General features: G+C 42.8%; 1 protein-coding gene across 11 annotated transcripts in view; it reads right to left on the reverse strand.

Annotated features, from left to right (window-relative positions):
• EP400 (E1A binding protein p400) overlaps window positions 1-23,999 on the reverse strand; it is a 105,405-nt gene that overhangs the window by 63,645 nt on the left and 17,761 nt on the right. For all 11 annotated transcript variants that reach the window (XM_089775213.1, XM_075898397.2, XM_089775214.1 and 8 more), the window contains 14 exons: window positions 23,517-23,702; window positions 16,588-16,728; window positions 16,399-16,477; window positions 16,089-16,141; window positions 15,390-15,447; window positions 13,206-13,295; window positions 11,548-11,655; window positions 10,664-10,857; window positions 7,722-7,899; window positions 4,962-5,098; window positions 4,405-4,574; window positions 3,603-3,777; window positions 2,401-2,537; window positions 1,335-1,521 (listed from right to left, as the gene is read on the reverse strand). In XM_089775213.1, the coding sequence (XP_089631339.1) occupies window positions 1,335-1,521; window positions 2,401-2,537; window positions 3,603-3,777; window positions 4,405-4,574; window positions 4,962-5,098; window positions 7,722-7,899; window positions 10,664-10,857; window positions 11,548-11,655; window positions 13,206-13,295; window positions 15,390-15,447; window positions 16,089-16,141; window positions 16,399-16,477; window positions 16,588-16,728; window positions 23,517-23,702 (1,893 nt within the window). The remainder of the gene's footprint in view (window positions 1-1,334; window positions 1,522-2,400; window positions 2,538-3,602; window positions 3,778-4,404; window positions 4,575-4,961; window positions 5,099-7,721; window positions 7,900-10,663; window positions 10,858-11,547; window positions 11,656-13,205; window positions 13,296-15,389; window positions 15,448-16,088; window positions 16,142-16,398; window positions 16,478-16,587; window positions 16,729-23,516; window positions 23,703-23,999) is intronic.

The following is a 23,999-nucleotide window of genomic DNA, read 5'->3' on the forward strand; positions in this document are numbered from 1 at the left end:
CCACTGTTCTGAGCAGCACTGGCTTCCAGAGTAAACCTTATAAAGTACAAACTGGGCTGTATCATCACCCCAACAACATTCGCAATCTTTATTTCCATGATTTTCTACCTAATTGATGGGAAATTCCCAGCTGGCATTGAAATCATCTACAGAATAGATGGAAGGCTGTTTAGGATGAGCAAGCTGAAAGCTAAGAGTAAGATTTCCACCACCTCTGTAGTACAACTTCAGTATGCTGATGACAATGCAGTTTTTGCCCACTCTAAGAAAGATCTTCATATTATCCTCACTGTGTTTGCTGATGCTTACACAAGTCTTGGTATCTCACTCAACATCAAGACCAAAGTGCTCCATCAGCCCTCTCCAAACGAGATACCATATGCCCCTCTATTAAAATCAATGGTAAGGCACTAAAGAATGTTGATCATTTTCTCTACGTTGGAAGTTATCTTTCATCCAAGGCAGATACTTATATAAAAATCCATCATCTGAGTTATGCCAGTGCAGCCTTTGCTCATTTACAGCACAGGGTTTTTGAAGATCATGACATCTGAACAGACACCAAACTTCTTGTCTATCACGCCATTATTTTCCCAATAATATTTTATGAGTCTGAAACCTGGACAATCTACAGACATCACTTGAAAGAGGTATCACCAACACTGCCTCTGCAAGATCTTGAAGATCAAATGGGAAGATAGGAGCACTAACATCAATGTTCTGGAAGAGGAAAAGACCACCAGAATCAAGACAATGATCATCCATCAGCAACTTCACTGGACTGGTCACGATGTTCGGATGCCTGACCATCGCCTCCTAAAACAGGTCCTGTTTTCTCAACTGAAAAGGATACTGTAATGTGGGAGGACAATGGAAGTATTATAAGAACTTGCTAAAGAAATATCTTAAAGTGCAATATTGATGTTGACACTTGGAGACACTTGCTCAGGATCACTCAAAATGGAGAGAAGTCCTAAGCAATGTCTCCCTGAAATTTGACATTGCCCACTTACAAGCTAAGGGGAGACTGGCTTTTAGTCATAGTCAACAGCCTCCTGCTGCACCTGGAAACATCCATCCTCACTATAACAGAACTTGTGGTCCAAGGATTGGCCTTATCAGCCTACTGAGGGTCCACAACTCCCATGGAAGATGATCATATTCAGCAACAAGTGATCACCATCAGTTGAGTGGAGGACTCAGAACAGCAAATTCCACTTATAAGCTACAGTTGGGCTTGAAGCACAGACCTATGAATGAGAGACTGATGCCGTGTCCTCTAAATACCAACATTCTGCAAGGACAATTTTTAAATAGTTTATTTTTCCACTCACCTCCCAAAGACCCCGTTCTAATGCATTTACGACCAAAGAAGCAGTTCCATATTCTAATGTCTCCGCTACATATGAGGAGCTGGTAAGCCTGGGATTTATCAGGTCAGGGTGATTACAAATCCTTTGCAGCTGCATCAGAACGTAAAGGACACTGACAAAATGTCCACTTTTAAGAGCTTCCTGGGTTCTATCAAATTAAAAAATAAATAAATAAATACATTTCTCGGTGTAAACATAGTTTTTATAAAGCCTGAAAGAAACATCATAGGACCAGAATCTGAAGTGTAATGTGTTACATAGCAATCTTAATACATGTTTAGGTTTTAAATGGAAAGATGTTTCAGGAGTATATATTGTAACACAATATTTTTTCAAAAAACATGTGAATTTGAATTTGCAATTATCATGAAACTGAGGAACATGGACACTGCCTAAAGTCAGAAACAGTTTAAGCAAAGAAGTTTCCCCACTTCCTAATTTTTGTCAATCTACTGCACCTTTACCCATATCACTACTCGTATTGTTTCACTACTGGACAACTGTTGAGCAGAAACTGACTCTTGTTGAACTCTGGTGGTTTTGTGGTTTGGAGACGCATCCATAGGGAATAAGAATTATCCAAAATTTATCATCAGAACTTCATTTTAGCCTTCCAGAGTTGCATTTTTCAAAATCCATCATGTCATTTGTCTCTAATGTGATTCTCAAACTGGGTTGGGATCCCAGAATGGCTCAAGAGCTCATTGTAACAGAATCACTGGGGTTGGCTTGTATTGCAGGTGTCCAAAACTGAAGACAAAGCCCAAATGTTTCAGCCCTGGGTGGCAAGGCTCAAGTTACAGACCCCTCCTGGGAGCCTCCTTCCCCTCGCCAAGTTATAGGGCTTGAGTTTTGGTCCTCCCTCCTAGGATCAGGTTGTAATTTTTGTAGGGGTTTCAGAGTAGTTATGTTATATTCTTTGGTCATGAAAAAATCTTAAAAGCAACCACCAGGACAATCTCCTTAGCCAAAAAGTAGAATCATAACTTTTTTTTATTTTTTTTATTTTTCTATTTGAATTCTTTACCCTGGCTGCAATATGACATCTTCGTACATAGCCTTTTGCCGACTAGATAGACGACACTTTAGCACGTGTTCATATTTCTTTGTTAGTTGCTTTTCAACATCTCTTTTTGATCTTCGCAAAATAAATGGTTGAATCATCTGAAAAACGTCATAATAAATTAGTTTTCCTTCACTACTTTGACAAGTTGAAGTTCAGATTATCCAAATATAATACACACACAAAACAGCAGCTATGCAACCATATGTATATAAAGCAATTACACTGCTACAAAAATGACTTAAAATTGACATTTGTTCTTTTAATCTCTGCTGTAAGGTGCTCCAAAATCTAAGCATTTGGTTTTGTTTTGGCTTTTTTAAAGACACTTTTAGCTCTTATTCTGACAATACACCAAACACAAACCAAAACTTAGCCTATAAGCTGTAAAAATGAAAGTAAATCAACCCCCTCCTTGCAGTCTGAAACCACAACACTGAGAGAACTGTGAACTGCTTGTATACATAGCAAAGAGATGCTAAGGATTGTCAATTATTTCAGTTAATCATAGCTCATGTGTCTGATAAAATAACAAATTCTTGAATGCAACAGCACACATTTGGGCTTAATATACTTAACAGTTGCACTGGTTTAACTAAATTAGTTTAGTTAAATAAGTGCAAAACCCACATAATTTAAACCTGTATATACTAATTTATCTTAAAGCAATTCTTTGCTGATTTAAAATAATTTATCCCTAGCATGTATAGATTAAATTTAGGAGACCCCACAAAAAGTTTGAGTTAAGGATGTTAGCATGCAATTGAATAGTTATGTAACCCACATCAAATTTTAGAAGTTACACAGCTATTCAATAGTCCCAGGGACAGTCACCAGCCTGTGCACTCTAGTCCTACTCCCAGGGAACCCCCAGCACCCTGTGCATTTTTAAGGTTTTACTAGTGACTGTACTGGATTCCCAGGAGAAAGTGACTTAGGAAGATCCTTACTGCATAAATCCTGAGCTCCATAATTTAGGCCCAGTGTTCAACATGGAACACAATGCTTTGACCAACATACAACAGAATGCTTATAAGACGTGTTCCTGTATCAGCTGATCCAAGCATTAAGAAAAGGCAGAGAATTCTGTATGAACCCACTATGCCTGAGTCAACCGTGTTCAGATATTGAAGTAATAGAGACAAGAAAATAACTGAATGACATACTCTGTGCAATCTTATAACAAGTTTATGGCAATAATCCTGATTCTCCTCATTGGCTGCCTTCACTGGGAAATCCAAATAAGGTCTGGAAATTCCTGGAATTAGAAAATGTACCATAGTCCACAACTCCATCAATGTGTTATGCAAAGGAGTGTCTATCAGTAGCAGACGACGCTGGCTGTGAACAATATAAAAAAAGAAACTTAATAATGAGGTTTACTAATGAGTAATAATTAAGCAATTTTTAATAAAATAAAGAAATTCTCATGTGAACAGTAAGGGTATATAACAAATACTTAAAAATACAATAAAAAAAGAGAACAGTAACCCCACCTGCAATAAACCAAATTAACCCAAATATAAACCCCCTCATTTGTCCTAAACATTGCTTTCCATAATATTTTCATCTTCATTAAATAAGTCTGCCTGAAAGGCTCAGCTGTAATAGTTAAGAAGTAATGCTAGCTATTAAAATCTAAAATTAAGACAAGGTGTTATACTAAAATTTAGGACAGTTACCCTTTATAGTTAAACATTAAACTATAAAGTTTCCTATAAAGCTTGAGTATTTTAATATAGAAGTTTTTAAAAAATGTTTTATTAACTTAAGCCTTCTGACATTCATTGGCATTTTTATGCAAAAAAAAGTGAAGCATCCAAAACAAAGCAAACTAGTTTCTCATTTTGACAGTATAAAAAAAATGCATAGTAAATATTTTGCTTGAATAAATCAAGGTCCAGAACAGAACAGCAGAAAAACTGATCTAAAAGCAACATCAAGGAAAAACTCTGACATCTTTCATACCTTCGGAGACTGAAGAGTGCCTCCCAGTGTTTCTCGGACATGTTTTTAATTTGCTGCATTTCATCTAGAACTAGATACTTCCATCGCATTTTCATGAATGCATGGCTGCTTTTAAACAGCTGCTTGTATGAAGTGATACATGCATTAAAGCTGTTGGGTTCTGTCCATTCCTACAAAAACACAAATAAACAATGATCCATACAAACTCCCTCCCATTGCTAATGCTAGGGGGACAAAAGTAATGGCTGTATTCCAGTGATTAAGACTGTATGCCATCCACTTTACAGCTATTAAAAAATGTGGATAATCCTAGTCTTTAAACTACAATTGAGGTCCAGACAGTAAGGTGCTGCATTTATTGCTTAATACTGAGTTCACCCCATTGCTTCACTTGGATTTTCAATGTGATTTATGGATTAGAAGCTCTTGGGAAATGCAAAAAGTCCACATTCTATTACTAATTTCTTGCTATATCTCAACAAGAACTAGCTGCATAAATATGTGTACCTAAATAGTGATCTAGTCTCATCACTATAAATAAACTCTTCAAAATATACCTCTCTCTTTGCTCTAAGTTCTCTTTGGCTGCCAAAGTACAAAAGAATTTTCAATCCAGGGCACCAACGTTTCAATTCAAGCTCCCATTTTAGTATGTTACAACTCCGTACAACAACAAGATGAGGTCCCCAATTACCTGCAGGAGGAAACATATAGCAGATGAAAATACAGATATGGGATAAACAATAAAAGCTCATTTTCTCCCTTCTACTCTTAAAGTTAAGAACCACATGTACTGAATTCATTGTTAAAAATATGTGAGAGCCAAGACAAATATCAATACACTATTATTATAAGAACTGTTAACCAGTGTGAGAGAATACAAAGCTGTAATTGAAGTCTGAAGTTCTGCAAATGCAGTTGTTTATCAACGGCTGAGTCACAGAAGTGAACAGAGTCGTTTGTTCATTGTGCTATTTAGTTTCTTTTAATACTGTTAAATGGGAGATTTTTTAAAAACTTGGCATCCAAAATCCATGTCAGGGATAGAAAACTGAGCAGGGGGCTGTCAAGTAATAAAGCAGGATGTCCAATTACAAAGATGTGATTGTCATCTAGCTATATAAATGATTATTTAGCAAAAATCATCCTTTGTCCATGTATTAACCAAGTCTGATTTGAACCCACAAAAATCAAAGAGATTATAATGGAAGAATTAATCTCTATTTCGCTCTCATTTTTTCCAGAGTACATTTGTCAGCTTCTGGTGTTGCCAGTCTCTGGCTCCTATCCCTCCCTCATCCCACCTAGCAATCGCAACAAATCTAATCATGGGTGAATCTGCATATGCTTCAGTATATTTGAATAGTGCTTTTTGCTGCAAGAACACTAGGTGAGATGTATATACAATTGATGAACCCAACTTTTTTTTTTTTTTTTTCTCAAATGGGACATGTCAGTAATTCTTAAAACAAAAATCTCAGCTAAGCTAAAAATCCAAGATTGGAGCAACATTAAAAATTATTTGTGTAGATCTGAGAAGTGCAGTTAACATATGTCGGAGGCAGTTTTTGGGAAGTTAATATCCTTTTTCATTTAGAAACAGGTCTCGAAAAAATATACAATCTACTCGCCCGTGGTGAGTAGATTGTAACCCGGAAGAGCCAGATTCGGGCGATTTGCACATGCACAGAACGATCTGCACATGCGTAGATCGCCGGACAGCACGGCTGGCGAGCGGGACTCGCTGCGGTTCGGCAAGCCCTGTTTATAAGTAATTGTATAGATAACATTTTTCTGAACTTTTAATCAGATATCAAAGGAGCTTTATAAATACTTAATCTTAAACAGCTTCTGGATATAAAAACTACCGCTCCAAACCATGGTGAAAACATGGAGATTTTAGAGGAAGCCAGTAAAGTACAACATGATGCGGCTTACCATTAAATAATGATAACTATTTTGAATACCATGAGCATTTTTTAACCAAAAGGAGACAGTTTAAGAGTACTTGAACACAGCATTTATAATAGCTACTCAAGTTACAGTAGCTATTCAAGAAGTGGTTAGAACTACCAGCTTTTTGCCACTATTCTTAAAAGGAATCACCACAATCGTTGGCAAAATTTCAAAAGATTTGCAGGACAGCTGTAAATAGGCAAAAGAGTGATTTATAATGTCAATGAGTAGTCCTGTGGTACCTGAGAGACCAATAAATTCCCCTCCCTATCTCTATTGCTATATCGTATCTTGAGCTTTCGTCAGTAACACCCACTTCATCAGATGAGTTTAAGTGTTTCTGATGGAGTGGGTCTTATACCCACAAAAGTTCATGTTACTATTAGGGATGTAACAGTGTAGTTGATTAAGCGATAAGCAAAAGCTTACAGGTTAATGCTATAGATTACATGCCTTTCCTTCCCGCTCCCAAGTAAATTTTATAGCAGGCTGGCCAGCAGCCTGGCTCAGTCTCTGGTTCACACTAAGTCAGGGACCTATCCTCACTGCTACTCTAAAGTGTAGTAGGTGCTGGGTGGACAGGCAGACCAGCTCATTTCTGGCTTGTGCCGGGTCCAGGAGTTCAAAGCCCCCTAGACAGGGGCTGCTGCCACCCCATACTACTGCCTCTATCAGAAGTAGCAGCACAGCATGACAAGCAGAAGGTCTGCGAGGAGAGCTGGTTTTTAAACTGGCTCCCCTTGCAGACCAGCTCCTGCCTAGCATTCCACGCTGCTGCCTCTGAAACAGAGGCAGCAGTGCAGAATGGCAGGGGGCTCCTCAAGAGTGAAACCAGAGGACACTGGCTGCCAGCCCAGCCCCCTGGGGACTATAGAATAGTCAAGTAACCAATAAGAATTCATGAGGTTACTCAACTATCCAATTAACCAATATTTAACATACCTAGTTACTATATATTTTAGGGCTGTTAATTGACATGTGTTAATGGCTACCATTAACGCAGTCCAGGATAAATACATGAAATTTGTTAAAATGTTAATCGCAGGTGTTAATGCTGCGCTGCCACATTGAAGTGCCACTACGGCGCTTCAAAGGGTCAGCGAAACGCAAAGCCCAGGATCAGTTGGGGAGTCCCCAGCTGATCCCAGGCTCCATTGCTGCCGATTTGAAATGCTGCCTTGGAATTTCAAAATGGCAGCGCCACACAGCTGTGCGGTACTGCCACTTTGAAGTACACCCTCCCCTCTGCTGCTTCTATCTGATACTCTGTATAGACTAACATGGCTACTTCCCTGAGATGTATAATGGTAATAGTAGTCTACCTTTAATCACAGTTGAATGAAACAGCAGAATCAACTTACCTTCATTACAAGCCAGATGTGCAAAAAAGGCAATGACTTGCACAGTTTTGCCAAGCCCAGCCTCATCTGCCAGAATACCATTGAGATTCTTTTTATACAGTTTTGCTAACCAGTCCAGCCCAATCTTCTGATACTCTCTAAGAGTCCCATACAATAAAGATGGAGTATTGTATTTTACCTATACAAAAAGAATATATACATATACGTTGCTGCTTTTGATCAAAGGAGTATGATTAAGGTTAAAGAAGCAAATAAACATTTCCTTCTATGATTCCATAATTATGGATTAGGGAGGGAGGGAGGGGCGAAGAGATAGGAATAACTCGGCCAGTACCGGGGAATTCCAGGTCTCAGGAAGCGTGAGTGCTGTTCTCCCCCTCAGTTCCAACTTCTCAGGGAGCGCACACTTTTCCTCTGCTCCCCACAACAGCCACATGCTTCCTGAGAAGTTCGAGCTAGCATGCAGTCCTGAGATCCGTACTCCCTTTCTCCCTCCTGCTCCACCACTTCCCTCCCCACACAGGCAGGTAGTAGGGGGAAAAGTCCCCGGCAGCACGATGGACCCGGCATTTCAGGAAGTTTGCCAGCTGTTTAGAAGAAGGGAAGAGCAGCCCGCCCACTTCCTGAGATGCAAGACCTGGCTCATAGCTGTGGGACTTCCCCCCATGCCGCAGGAAGCCAGCGCGCTACCTCCATTTTCGCTGGAGGTAGCATCAGCGCAGGCTTCTTGTTGGGGGTTGGAGGAAATGAGGGGGAGCTGGAACGCATCATGATCAGCTGGTCGTGTCCCCACTATCGACCAATTGATCACAATCGACAGGCTGGTGACCACGGCTCTAACCTAATCCCCTTCTTTTCCCCCAGAGCCAGGCTCCTCCTTCCTTCCCCTCCCCTCCCCTAGATCCAGGAACTCTCCCCTCTCCCCCTGCTCTAACCTAATCCCACTTCCCCAGAGCCAGGCACCCCCTTCCCACTTCCCCCCCAACCTAATTCCCAGGTCCCAGAGCCCCCACTGCTACAGCCATGCCTCCCTCTAGGCACAAGGACACGTGCACTGAGCAGCCAGTCTGGAGACATGCTATTTGAGACTCCATGCGCACCCCCGCCCCCGCTCTAATCCAATTCCCCTTCGCTCCTCCCCTACCCTCCCCCAGGCACACACCCTGCTCTAACCCAAACCCCCTCCCCCACTGCTCTAACCTAATGCCCGGGTCCCAGAACCACCGCTACAGCCACATGCGGCTCCCTCCAGGCACTGGGGCGCGGGCACTGAGCGGCCGGCCTTGAGCACATGCTGGCTGGGGTACATGCACTGAGTGGTGGGCTGTGGGCTCACACTGGAATGCGGTGCAGATCAGCCCAGCCGTAAGCAGGCACTGGGCGCATGCACAGAGCAGCCCGACCATAAGCACGCACTAGGGCACCTTGCGCAGTGTGGACGACCTGAGTGGTACCAGCAGGAGCCACTTTTTTTTTTTAAATCAGAGCGCCACATGCAGCTCATGAGTTGCAGGTTGGCCACCCGATCTACATGTTTTGTAAGTCTTTAAGGTGCTACATTCCCACAGAGTAATCATCAATGGATCACAGTCATGCTGGAAAGGTATAATAAGTGGGATCCTACTGGGATCAGTTCTGGATTTGAGTCTGTTCAATATTTTCATCAATGTTTTAGATAACGACAGACAGGATACTTATAAAGTCTGCAGACAATACCAAGCTGGGAGGTGTTGCAAGCACTTTAGAGGGTCGGATAAAAATTAAAAGTGATCTGGACAAACTGGAGAAATGGTCTGAAGAAATGGAATGAAATTCAATAAGAACAAATGCAAAATATTCCATTTAGGAAGGAACAATTAATTGCATGCATACAAAATGGGAAATGACTGCCTAGGAAGGAGAATCGCGGAAAGGGATCTGGGAGTCATAGTGGACCACAAGTTCATTTGCAGTCAACAGTGTGACACTGCTGCAAAAAAAGGCAAATGTTTTGGGATGCATTACAAGGAGTATCTTAACCAAGACATGAGAAGTAATTCTACATTACTCTGCAATGATCAGGCCTCAGCTGGAGTATTATGTCCAATTTTAGGCACCAAATTTCAGGAAAAATTGGAGAAAGTCCAGAGAAGAGCAACAAAAATAATTAAAGTCTAGAAAATATAACCTATGAGGAAAAACTGAAAAAATGTGCTTTGTTTAGTCTAAAAAAGATAGCAGAGGAAACAGATAACCATTTTCAAGTACATAAAAAGTTGTTACAAGGAGTAGGGAGAAAAAATTGTTTTTAACCTCTTTAGGACAGGACAAGAGTCAATGAGCTTACATTGCAGTAAGTCAGGTTTAGGTTGGACATCATGAAAAACTTCCTGTCAGGGTGATTAAGCACAGGAATAAATTGCCTAGGGAGGTTGTGGAATCTCCATCATTGGAGACTTTTAAGAACAGGGGAGACAAACAACTGTCAGGAATGCTCTAGATAATACTTAGTCCTACCATGAATGCAAGTGGCTAGATTAAATGTCCTTCCGAGGCCCCCTTCCAGTCCTATCATTCTATTTCAAATGCTGTAAAATTTCTTGAAGGAACAGCAAAATTATTAGTTTTGTACTGTAGGCATTCCATATTCACTCAATTAATTAAGCCTCACGATATTCTCTATGAAGTACCTATATACTTTTCCAGATGGAGAAACTGAGTAATGAAGAATTAAGTGTATTTTCTAAGTCCACGAACCTGCCAGTGGAAGAACAGAATTCCAATACTTTCAGTTCCTATTCCTCTCATTATGCTAGGGTAATGAGAGTGCATCCAGTATTATACTGAATAAAAGGTAAACAATAAAAGACATTCCATTATGTAGTATTTCCGGTTTTAAAGCTACCCTTTTAAAAATATCTTTATGCATCAACACATGTAGAAATGGAAATGAAAAGCTTTACCGCTGTCAAGATACGAGCACTCCCTTTAGGTAACAGTGCTTCTGCAGCTGCAGCAACTTCTGTTATGTCTTTTGAGTACTTTTTTGAAGCATTTGTTCTCTCTACACCCTTGTGCTGATCAATGTTCAGAAGTGAATCTATGAGTACCACTTCTTTTTGAAGATTCTCCTGGTCCCGTGTACGGTCTTCTGATTCTACATAAGATGTAAGTTTATGATTATTTTACACAGAGACATATAACATCAGAAATAAGTTACTAAATCTTTAACCATTTCTATTATCTTCTGTTCTGTTAAGTTAAAATGAACAATTTAGTTAATTTCAGCAACATGTTCTAAATGCTAATGTTAAGTAGGCTGAAGAGGAAATAAGATTTTACACTCTAAGAAATCCTCTGGAATGTCCCAAATTCCTAAAATTGAACCTATAAAGAATAATTCTATGACCAATGGTATCTATAACACGACAAGAAAACTAACCAGTATACATTATTTATAGGCTTTGCTATATCTACCTCCACTATAGTTTGAGTGTCTCAAACATTACTGCATTTATCCTCACAACACTCCTATAAGGTAGAAAAATACTATCCTTATTTTACACATTAGGAACTAATAAACAAGAGATTAAATGTTTTGTGGAAGGCCATACAGAAAATATTTTGCAATGCCTGGAATATAATCCACAGCTCCCAACCCTTTTCCACATTCCTCCTTTCATACAATCCCTTAGACGCCAGCAGTGTTAATTTTTATTAATTTCTGATGTAACTTACTTTGTTAGTTCTCCCACACGATGAACCACCTTGATAAAGTGAGCCTAGTGAATTATCAATTTATTTCAACATGAATGTTAGTGGTTTCTTCTAATAAAAATACAGTTACCTTCTTCACTGGTGTCCTCTTTATTGTCAGGCTTAGGCTGGGGCCACTGAAAATTCTCTGAAAAGGCACCTTCATACATCTTTACTAAATCATCCAAAGGCAATTCAGCTAAAGATAATTGAAGAGCAAATACAATGATATTACTACCTAAAATTAGCAGTTATCAATAATACTCTATTTTAATAATCCAGATACATGTTGTAATCCATACAGTAGTCAATTCAGAAATTGACTTTAAAGAGAATTAACAGATGGAAGGAAGGTAATGATTTTAAAGTCAGTGGGCTCAGCTCAGAAGATTCCCAATAAAATAAAAATCCCACTATATAATCTGACAATCAGTTACTGCTTTGAGGAATCAAAGCACTAAAAGTATCAGGCTTGTTAAGACATCAAAACTGAAGTATGTCTGTGGGGTATTTTGCACAGCACCACATATACTTTCCTCTGAACAGTTTTACAAAAGGAAGGAGATTACTGGCAGAGCATTCTCTGGAAAGGCCCCTTTCCCTCTTATGCTTAGCCTGTCAAAATCTGAAATAGACCAGGCTTTTCAGCCTCTTTGCAAAATCATTGTTTGAGCAGGCACACGCAAAGAGCCAAGGCAAATGAGGCTTGGTGGGATTTCCATCTAATGGGAAAAGGCTGTAGAGGGTTTTAAGCAGAATTGCTTATGTGACCAGTGATCACAGTAGTTGGTAGGAGGTGCTTCCACTTTAGTCAATGTTATTTTGGATCTCCAATGCTCTCGTGTTTTCAAGGCTCTTATCTATCAAGGGCAGTTGAAGCTTTGAACCAAGTGAGTTATAAGATCAAGAGCACATATTCCTGCACATCCAGAAATATAATTTATGCAATCATGTGCCAAAAGTGTCCATCTCCTATGTACATTGGACAAACATCTCAGACACTTCGCAAAAAGATCAATGTCCACAAAACAGATATCAGACAGGATCACAAAGAAAAAACAGTTTCTTGCCATTTCAACCAGAAAGAACATTGTCTTAACGACTCGATTACCTGCATCCTGCTGCAAAGGCCTTTTAAGACTACACTTGAAAGAGAATCCTCTGAACTGTCATTCATGCTTAAATTTAACACTTTACACTCAAGTTTGAATAAAGACGCTAATTATCTTACCCATTACAAAGATAGCTTCCCCAATTATCACTTCTAATATCATTAGCTCAAAAACATTTACCTTCCCCCCACCCCCATCCCCGTTCTGTTCTGAAATTTGATTTGTCCTTTTCATATGTGTTCATTTTTTTTAATTGTATCCTTTGGTATTATATGGTTGTGACAATTTTCTTCCACTATTTGATCTGAGGAAGTGGGTCTGACCCACAAAAGCTCATCACCTATTAAACCATCTTGTTAGTCTTTAAAGTGCTACATAGTCCTGTTTTTTGTTTCAGCTACACCAGACTAACATGGCTACATTTCTATCACTATTCTACAATGATAAGTGTTAGTGCACTATCAAAAAACAATACTAACAGGAATACAAACTATATATGATTTGAAAGTTGAATGCAAACAGGAAAGGAAACATTTATTTGTTAGCTACCATATGTGTAAATATAAATTTTCACATACTACTCCAAACCCCACAAGTATGTTGCAAATCTGTGTCCACAAGCAATTCACATGCCTACCTTCTTTGGCTAAGTTAGAAAGTTCAGTTTGATGGTTTATATTTCCTTCTTTAGCCTCTTGCTCTTCAATTGTCTCCTCTTCATCTTCAGCTAACACCAAAACACACATTTATAAAGGCAACTAAGTTAAACAATTATAAAAATGTCAGAGTATGACAGTACATACAATAGAGCTGTCAGTTTAAATCTGCTTTGAAGCTTATTCCGAAGTCAAAGGCATTGGCTGACGCAGTGGAGTTTAGCAAAAGAGACAGGTTTATTAAGCTAGCCTTGTCTTGGTGTCATTGCTGAATTTTGAACAGTGATCATATAAGCCCCATTCCTTTGTAACTGATATAGGGCAATGGTTTTCAAACTTTTAATTCTCATGACCCAACATAACTGTTGATGCTCACAACCCAACATAATTATATCTTTTGACTAGAGTGTGGGCTCTAAGGGAGATCGGGGGGAATAAGAGTTCTGGGGTGCAAGGAGGCAGCTGTGGGGTGGGAGGGACTTCAGGGCTGGGGCAAAGGGCGGTGCTCGTGTCTGGGTGTATGGGTTTACCTCCAGTGGCTCTTGGTCAGCAGTGCAGTGAGGATACTAAGGTAGGCTTTATGCCTCTCCTGGCACCATGGACCATGCTGTGCCCAGAAGCAGCCAGCACCAGGTCTGGGTCCTAAATGGAGGCACACAAGCAGCTCTGCACACTGCTTTCACACACAGGCACAGACCTCAGCTCCCATTAGATAAGGATTGGCCAATAGGAGCGTGGAGCCAGTGCTTGGGGTGGGGGCAGCACACAGAGCCCTGGCTCCCTGGTCTAGGAGACAGATCTGCTCCTGGCCACTTCTAGGATGCAGCAGAGTCAGGATAGGCAGGAAGCCTGCCTTAGCACCCCCATTAGTCTCCCCGGTCACTCTACAGCAAGGTGACACAGTGTCTGACATTGTGCAACCCAGTACAGGTTGCAATCCATAGTTTGAAAACCACTGCTCTTGTGAAGTGTACAGGTTCATAAGATCTCACCTATCAGTTCAGGAAGCTATGTAAGTTATTAACTAGGTATCTCTAAATCTCATTAGTACAAAATATCATTGAGAACTGTAGCAAGATTCCAAAAAGGATTACATATTAATATGAACAACAGGAATATCTGGAATTACAATAATGACATTCTTTTTAGCAAAAGAAGTTTGAAATGGATGAAAGCCTTCATGTTTCAGGGCATAAGCCATCCATAAACTATTGAGTGTTAATAAAAAAAAAAAAAAAAAAAAACTTTCCCTGAGAACAGAGTATCCCATAACTGCCAACTGTGGGAGTTTTTCCTCTTCAGCTGCTTGTTATGCTGTAAAACAGGATGCTAAACTATCTGAACCACGAATCTGATCAAATATAGCAATCTCCCTGAAAAAGTGTAAAAAACAAGTAAGCAGGTTGGGGAAGAGGAGGAGGGACAAATATAATCACATATACTGACCCACAAAAGATTTTCTTCCATTCCTCAATTCTAGCAATATCAATATCCATGCTTCTAAAAAGGTCTCTTTATCAATACTATTTTGCTCTTAAAACTGAACACTAAAGCTCAATTCAGCTGATTGTTTTTAAGGAGCAGAGATGAAGGAAGAAGTTAACACCACAAATTTTTAATTTATCTTTTTCTTTGTGCTTTAAGAGAAGACTTTTGCAATTACAGGAGACTTTTGCAATTAACGGAACTCCTATTTGCAATTTTGTATATTTGTGGATCCCTTTCCTGCCATAGTCCTGCACTCCCTCCCACAACTGCATTGATCCCACAACCTGAGGCAGCTAAAGGGGAAGATGCAGCTTCAGGGGTCCTGCTGCAAGGTGGGAGTCAGCAGGAGCTGTGGGGAAATGGAGTACTTGCTCTGCTTCCCCCTCACACCCAGTATTCGCAGATTTCGTTATTCATGGTAGTGTCAGGAATGTATCTACCATGAATGACAAGGGTTTCCTGTAATATGTAACAATAGTGAAATCTTATTAATAAAGCCTCATTGAAGCGCTCACCTCACTTTGCTATTTAATCTTAGTGAAAGAGACTGGCAATTATGTTGTGAAAAATACAGGCCATCTGGATTGGCAGATTGAAAATTAGTGTTCATTTTTTAAAAATATATGACAATACAAGTACACCACCCATTGGAGAGAAAGTTTTGAAAAGTGACTAACCTTCTTCATCAGTCAAGGATGTGCTGGCCTTTCTTTTCCTTCCAGATAACAAGGCACCCTAGCATTAAATAATTCAAAATATTCAAATTCACAGAATATAAAACCAATATATTGATTACCAGATAACACAGAATGCTAAATCTCCTTTCAGCTCCTCCTTAAACTAGCTATCCAGAGCAAAAAGTTAACCAAAGACAATCAAAAGCATCCATATGAGTAAAATCCTTCTGACATTAATGGACTCTATGCAGGCAGAAAGGTCCATCTGCAGAAATCACTTTATAGGATCAGAGCCCATATATGCAACTGGGTAAATAATACACCCTTTTAAAATGTCCAAACATCTTTTTCATCTTAAACACTAGAATGGACCTTCCAAAGCTCTTATAGGTTCCTGGATAAACATTAACTCTCTTTTTAAAAGAAGGTATTTCCATTATTATCCTCATAAGTTCAGAAAATTCAATATCAAAAGTTTATGGTTCCTAACAATATATTCTTCTCACATCCCCACTATGACAAATAGTTTATAGGCCAAAACTTCAATATTAAAAACTTCCAGAGATCTGTTTACTGTCAGTTTGTGCATCAGTCTAAAAAAAAGTAGCTTTAAAGTTTGAAATTGATGAAAAAATGAAATGCTATAGGAAGCAGTAAAATTTAGAATAAAACTGAGACTAAGTTAAAAAAGAGACTTACCACATCACTTTCTTTTTCCAAAGAAATAGCCTCTACAGGTCTTGTATCTTTCCCTGGAAAATTATTACAGACATCCAACAATCATTCAACAAACTCTATATTTCTTATGCTAACATTTCATTGCTTATCTTCATGATTTTTCTCATGGATGCAAAGATTAATAGTAAAACACAATAAATACTATGAATCTCAATTTAGATTCTATTGTCGAAAAGATGAAACCACATACTTGAGAAAGTGGATGCAAGTAATAAAAACAATAGAGTGAGCTTTGATTTTATACTCCAATTTTAATAAACTGAAATATTACCTTTTTTTGAACTTTTTCTCAAATTCAATGTTTTTTTCCTTTTCTCTTGAAATTCAATTTGCAGTTTTATTTCAACAACCTAATATATAAAATGTATCCAAAATGTGATTAGACCATTTAGATTTTAAAGACTTGAAATCAATTTTGTAATCACAAAAACTTTTATTTTTTTTGAAGTAGAGAGTTTACCTGTTCAATATTTGACCAGAAGTATTCTATTTCTCTAGCAATTGAAGCAGCAATGCGCCTTAACTTGTTTTGTTCCTCTTTGCTTGTTCTCTCTTCATTAAGTTTCTTTTCCTCATGGTGGCGAGCAACAGTTCTCACCATCTAATAAAAATTATTATATGCTGACTTGAAGTTTCCTCAAAATACACATCACCACATTTCTTAAAATTAGATGTTTTACCCATCACCCAGATGTTAACTGTAGCATCGTTTCAATGCACTTATGATCTAATTAATCTTCAGTATTTATATAATATGTTTGACATTAAAGAAAAAAAGATAGTATCTTGTGGACTTTTCTATCTTAGGGTATGTCTACACTACCCTCCTAGTTCGAACTAGGAGGGTAATGTAGGCATACCGCACTTGCAAATGAAGCCCGGGATTTGAATTTCCCGGGCTTCATTTGCATAAGCGGGGAGTCGCCATTTTTAAAACCCCACTGGTTCGAACCCCGTGCAGCGCGGCTACACGGGGCACGAACTAGGTAGTTCGAACTAGGCTTCCTAGTTCGAACTACCGTTACTCCTCATTTCCTCAGTTCGAACTAGCGGGGTAGTGTAGACAGACCCTTATTTACCTCAAGTCTATTTTATTAAAGCAAAAGTCCTGACCGGGTGAATTGTATAATTTGTAAGACAATTTTTAGAATTTCTTTATGAAATAAGTATTTCAAAGACATTAGAATACTTGAAAATTTTTGAACACAGTATCAAGTGGTGCACTGTATTAGGATACTGCTTATGAGAAGGGGTCTGAATTCATAACAGTTTCAAACACAGAATAGGAAATGACATACTGAATTAAAACAGTAGTCTTTAACTATCTTGATCCCAACAGAGGCCAGTATCACCAGATTCTTCAAAGGAAGACTCAAGAATTTACACAATGGACAATCATGGAACAACTTGCCTTTACGGGAAGTTTCTTCCTATTACCAAACAATGAGGTTTCAACTAATATTGCAAAGAAAAACCTGTGGCTGGCCTGAACCAACCATCTCAGGCTCACAAGGCTTGAGCTGTTTCAGTGCTGTGTAGAATTGTGTGTGAGAGAGAATCCCCAAAGCTCACGATCTAGCCTGTGCCCAGAAATCTACAAAGCAATAAAACAGTCCCACACACAGCAGGGCTATTTCGGGATACCAGAAGTATCCCAAAATACAGTAGACTTCCAATAATCCGGCACCTTTGGGACCTAGGTGGTGCCAGATTATCGGATATGCTGGAATATAGGGAGGTACTCCGGTGGGGGGCTATGACGGGTCTGTCGGACCTGCATGGTATCCAGGGCTGGGTGGGAAATGGTGCAGCGAGGGGAGAACCCTCCACTGTTTTGCAGGAAGGCTGGGGAAGCCCTGCGCCGCCGCGAGTTTCCGGCAAGGAAGGACAGGGAAGGACAGCGGTCTCCCCCCAGGCTGCAGTAGTTATCCCTGAGCAGGAGGATGAGGGATGGCACTGTGGGACCAACCCAGCAGCACCCCAGCTGTTCTGCTCTGCAGCTTTGGTGCACTTATTTTGATTGAATTTCAAAATAGAGTATCTTATTTCGAGTTTAGGGTGCTGTGTAGATGCACCCTTAGTGGCTTATGTACTAAAGCATTAACAGGTACAGTCCTTTTTAAAGAAAAACAAAATACAGTAAACTTCCAATAATCCGGCACCTTTAGGACCCAGGGGGTGCCGGATTATCAGATATGCCGGACTATCAGAAGGGGGGGCTATGAGGGGTCTGGAGTGGGGTGGGAGAGGATGCCACCCCAGACCCCTCATAGCCCCCCCTTACGATAGTCAGGCTCTGCCCCAGGAGTCCCTGATTCAGCAGCTGCTGGTCAGTTTCAGCAGCAGCTGAATCGGGGATGCCTGCAATAGAGCTGCTGGGGTGCTGCCGGGTTGGTCCCGCAGCACCATGGGGCGGTGCTACGGCACCAACCCGGCAATACTCCAGCTGCTCTTGGGGACGCCTGGGACAGAGCAGCTGGGGTACTGCCCGGTTGGTCCCGTAGCGCTGCCCCTCGGGGCTGCGGGACCAACCCGGCAGGACACCAGCTGCTCTGTCCCAGGCGTCTGGATTCAGCCTGCTGGTGAAACTGACGCTGCTGGTCAGTTTCAGCAGCGGCTGAATCCGGACGCCTGGGGCAAAGCATCTGGGGTGCTGCCGGGTTGGTCTCGTAGTGCCGCCCCTCGGTGCTGCGGGACCAACCTGGCAGCACCCCAGCTGCTCTGCCCCAGGGGTCCCCAAGTCAGCCGCTGCTGAAACCGATCAGCGGCTGATTCCAGGAAGCCTGGGACAGAGCAGCTCTGCCCCAGGCTTCCTGGAATCAGCCGCTGATCTACCCCTGGGGCAGAGCAGCTGGGGTCCTGCTGGGTTGGTCCCGCAGCCCCGAGGGGCAGCGCTACCAAACCAACCCGGCAGCACTCCAGTTGTTCTGCTCCCGGCTTCCCCGATTCAGCTGCTGGTCAGTTTCAGCAGCAGCTGAATGGGGGAAGTCTGTCCGGCTGCCCCAGCACTTCCGGGTTCCTGATGGTGCCGGACCATCAGAAGTCCCGGAGCATTGGATGCCGGACTAATGGAGTTTTACTGTATACAGGATTTTTTAAAACCAAGTGAGAATATCCAAAGTTAACTTCTACAGAAGTGCACAATCCCTTTTTTTTAAACTTCTATATGGGGACCTCTCCATGCCTCATTTTCATTTCCTGTCTCTGAACTACTTCAATTTATGTTATATTTTCTCTAAATTGGGTTGCTCAGAACTGAACAAATATTGCCCACCCCTCCAAAAAAACATGTATATCTATTTGTAATAAAAGTGATAGTATTTATTTTTGGACGGGAGAGATTGGCTGAGATACTGGCATTATGGCCACAATTTCCAAATTTGCCTAACATTGATCCTAAATTTTTAGTGATGCACTTAAATAAGCATCTGATTTTCAGAAATGCCAGTAACCCAGCATTTGCCTCTAAAGATGCTAGGTGCTCATCAATTCTGAAAATAAGTTCATTTATTTAGGGCAGTGGTCACCAGCCAGTAGATCGGGATATAAAGGTAGATCTTGGAGCCTCTGACAGGTGATCCTGACTGGTATGGCCACAAAGCTATCAAGGGCTGGCACTTCAGCTGCCTGTCCACCTACTGTCATGCTGCTCCTCCCCTCTGCCTCAGAGCTGCCCCTGGGAGCCTCCTACTTGCTGTGCAAAATGTGGGAGAGAGAAGATGGGGGAACTGATGTCAGGGTGTCCCTCATCCCTCCACTTCTGTACTCTGTCTCCACACAAAGAAAAGGGGATGGAGGAAGCTTGGCAATGCAAATCTCTGTACCGTATTTTCCGGCGTATAGGGCGACTGGGTGTATAAGACGACCCCCTATCTTTTTAATTAAAAGATAGGGTTTCATCTTATACCCCAGCGCCCCTCCGCCTCCTTTGCTCCCGGTGTCCGTGGTCTGCTGGAGATGGTCCCCAGCAGACCAGAGGCACCGGGAGCAAAGCTGCCAGGAGCGCCTGGGCTGCCCCCCCCGCCGGAGCCCCTCCGCGGCTTTGAAAGCCTCGGGGGAAGCCGGCGGCGGGGCATCCCAGGCGCGCATGGGCAGCCCATGAGCGCCTGGGATGCCCCGCCGCCGGCTTCCCCCGAGGCTTTCAAAGCCGCGGAGGGGCTCCGGCGGGGGGGCAGCCCATGCGCGCCTGGGATGCCCCGCCGCCGGCTTCCCCCGAGGCTTTCAAAGCCGCGGAGGGGCTCCGGCGGGGGGGCAGCCCATGCGCGCCTGGGATGCCCCGCCGCCGGCTTCCCCCGAGGCTTTCAAAGCCGCGGAGGGGCTCCGGCGGGGGGGCAGCCCATGCGCGCCTGGGATGCCCCGCCGCCGGCTTCCCCCGAGGCTTTCAAAGCCGTGGAGGGGCTCCGGCGGCGGGGCATCCGGCATACAAGACGACCCCCGATTTTTGGGGGATGATTTTTAACTTCAGAGGTCGTCTTATACGCCGGAATATACAGTAACTCTCACACAGAATGTGTGTCTGTCATTCTCACAAACACACATTGTCCTTCCTTCTCATCTCCTGCCTCAACATGTACATGGGGGTTGTTACTACTTTTACTGCTTGCAAAGTGGGTTAGTTTCGGTTTGTGACTGGTCTGTGCACTTCATAACTTTAAGTCTTATGCTTAAATTTAATTTGAGTAGTGAGTTCCAAAATGCTGAACCTGTCACGTCTGGAGTAATTATCCCTGTGGTAATTGTGCTCCTGGAGGCGGCCAGCATATCCCTGCAGCCCACCCCCTGCAGAGCAGGGGGTCTACACATGCTATCCTTGCCTGCAGACACCACTCCTGCTGCTCCCATTGATCAGTAATACAGAACAATGGCCAGTGGAAGCTGTGGGGCTGGTGCTTGTAGATATGGGGCAGCACATGGTGCCATGGAGCCATTGATGTACATGCCAGCTGCTTCCAGGAGTGGTGAAGGGCCAAAGCAGAAATAAGCCTGCCTTAGCTCCACTGCTCCATCCCTAGAGCAATTGTCTGGTCACACTCAGGGTGGGTAGGACTTGCATCCACAACCCTGCCCTCCCCAGGCAAATGCCCAATCCTGTAGGCCACTCAAGAACCCACCCCAACTCCCTGCCTTCAGAGGGTCCCTTATCCAGCTTTCCTAATGTGGGAGTCCCTGAGACTGCGTGAGTGGGATCGAGATCACTATCTTGTGTTCTAGAAACTGATGCCCTATCCCTGAGTTCACTGGTGTTCCCACTCCACCTCCCTACCTTCAGCAGGTCCCTTATCCTGCTTTCCAAAGCTTGTGTTGGCTGTCCAGCTGCTCGCAGGGTCAGAGGAACTTGAACCCATCACCCTGCGCTCCTCAGGCAAATGACCTATTCACTAATTCACTCCAGAACCCACCTCAGCCTCTTACCTTAAATGGGTCCCTTATTCTGTGTTGGCTGTCTGGTTGCTCCCAGAGTGGGTGGGTGCCCCTTCCCTTCTCCAGAGCCAGGCATCTCTCCCCCTCCCCCTGCTTTCTTATGCCCAGGTCCTGGAGCTGCTGCCTGCATTTAGCAGCCAGCTGCTAGCACGTACAGGCTGGAATGCTGTGTATGATCTGGCCTGCACTTGCAGGATATGATGCAGTGCACTGGGGGCTGTGAGCAGAAAGGCGCAGGCCGTGAGCAGAAAGGCACAGGCCGTGAGCACGTACGTGGCTCACAGCGGCCTGGCTGTGAGAGTGGCTGACCTGAGCGGTTTCTGTCAGATCTGTCAGAAACTCGCCCTAGGCCAGTGTTTCTCAACCTTTTTTAATACAGTGTCTCTTTTTCAAAAAAAGAAAAAAAAATTATAAGTGCCCCCAGTACCTACAGTTTTCAGAAACACACAAAAAATTTTCTGCCATTGTTCAAACAACTTAAGCGTAGCCGGATGGGCGATGACATTTTTGGATGTAAAAAGTACAAAAATAATAAAGCATTGCAAAACTCAAAACAAAAATTCAGTTTCCTCCAATTTTCAGCTGTGTTAACGTACCCGCTACACTTCTCTCAGGTACCCCTGAGGGTACTCATACCACTAGCTGAGAAACACTGCCCAAGGCCAGTCCAGAACCCACACCACCTCCCTAACTTCAGCAGGTCTTATCATGCTTTCCTAATGCGGGAGCCAGCTCCAGCCCTGGGGCAGCATGTGTGGGCTGCCCAGCCACACCCAGAGTGTGGGGGTGGGAGAGGGGAAGAGGGACTCATGCCCCCAACCCTACGCTCCCCAGGCAAATGCCCTATCCCCATGGCCACTCCAGAACCACCCCGCCTTCCTACATTCAGGGTGTCCCCTCCCACACTCCAAACCCCTTGGCTAAAGATCAGAACCTGCACCCCAACCCATATCCCAGCCTGGTGAATGAGATTTGGGGAGTAAGCAGGATGTTGTTTAGCAAGGTGAGGCCTTGGAGAAGAGGTGGAGCAGGGGCAAGGCCTCTCAGAAGGTGGGGGAAGGAAGACGGGCAAGGATATTTGCACTTACACTGAAAAAGTGATCTTGAGGTTAAAAAGGTTGGAGACCACTGATTATGAGGAAATGCCAATACAGTTTGAATCTCTTAAATCTGGGACACTCTGGTCCAGAAACATCCGTGATCCAGCATAATCACAGATGTTGCTGGACCAGGGAGCCCCAACAGCCAGGAATGCAAGCCAGTCAGGGAGTTCTGTGGAGACAGCCCCATCAGACCAGTTAGCCCCGTCCCCACAGAGCGCTGGCCAGGCAGGGCAGAAGTGGGACCAGTGAGGCCCGTTCCTGCAGAGCCCCATCCTGGCATAGCAGCAGTGGGGAAACTGTGGAGCCTGGTCTCAGGAAACTCTGTCCAGGTGGGACAGTAGTGGGACCAGTAAGCGCTGTCCCCGTGGAACCCCATCCCAGTTCGGTGGCAGCGGGGCAGCCACAGAGCCCTGGCAGGATGCAGCCACAGAGCCTAGTCTCTGGGAAGCCTTGGGTGGGACAGAAGCAGAGTAGCTGCAGAGCTCTGTTCCCAAGAAGCCTCAGACAGGCAGAGCAGAAGAGGGGCAGCAACAGCTGTGGAGCTCAGGCACCAGAGAGCTCCCGCCAGCTAGCAGCAGCATGCCGAGCCCAGCCTGTAGCCTATGGGCTGGATCTCAGTGGCAATGGCGTTGGAGCGGAGCCAGCCACGGGGAGAGGCAGTATCCCTAGAGTCCAATGGCAGGGGACACAAGGGTGCTGGACCAGAGAGATCCAACTTGTACTTTGCACTCCTGTTGCTCCCTTCCATCTAAAAATATAAGGATTTTACTATATGTAGACAAAATACCTGTGCCAAAACCCTTGTTAGAAAGATGGCTGACCGCAAGACCAGTTATTTCTCTTCAAAAATGTATTTCCAAAATACCTTTTTAGCAGTAGCCATCTTCCACCTTCTCTCTTGAGCAAAATCAGTTGCCATCCATTGCATTTCTTCTAGCAGATAATCCCAGTGAGATTTGGATCTTGGGGCCTCCTGAAGTTTGGGCAATCGCCTCAGAGACCACAAGCCTTCCTTCCTCAATTCTGCTATTCGTTGATGGATTTGATTTTCCTACAAAAAACAAAAAACAAACAAACAAAAAAAACCCTCCATAAATATGTCATGAACAAATACATTTCAATGACAGATGTCTGTTTGCTCACAGCTGTGACCCACCATCATAAACTAATTTGAAATTTAAACCTAATGCTATACTATAGGAAACAAAATTGTATCAAAGTGGCAAAATTAACAGACTAAATATGATTCAATTGAAACAATAGATTTCAAGTTCTATTCTCAATGCTTTCTATAACGAAAAAGACAAATTGATTGCCAGGCTTTTATATGGACATACGGAAAAGACAC

Source organism: Pelodiscus sinensis, chromosome Z (genome assembly GCF_052426305.1).
Source record: "Pelodiscus sinensis isolate ZL-2025 chromosome Z, ASM5242630v1, whole genome shotgun sequence".
NCBI lineage: Eukaryota > Metazoa > Chordata > Testudines > Trionychidae > Pelodiscus > Pelodiscus sinensis.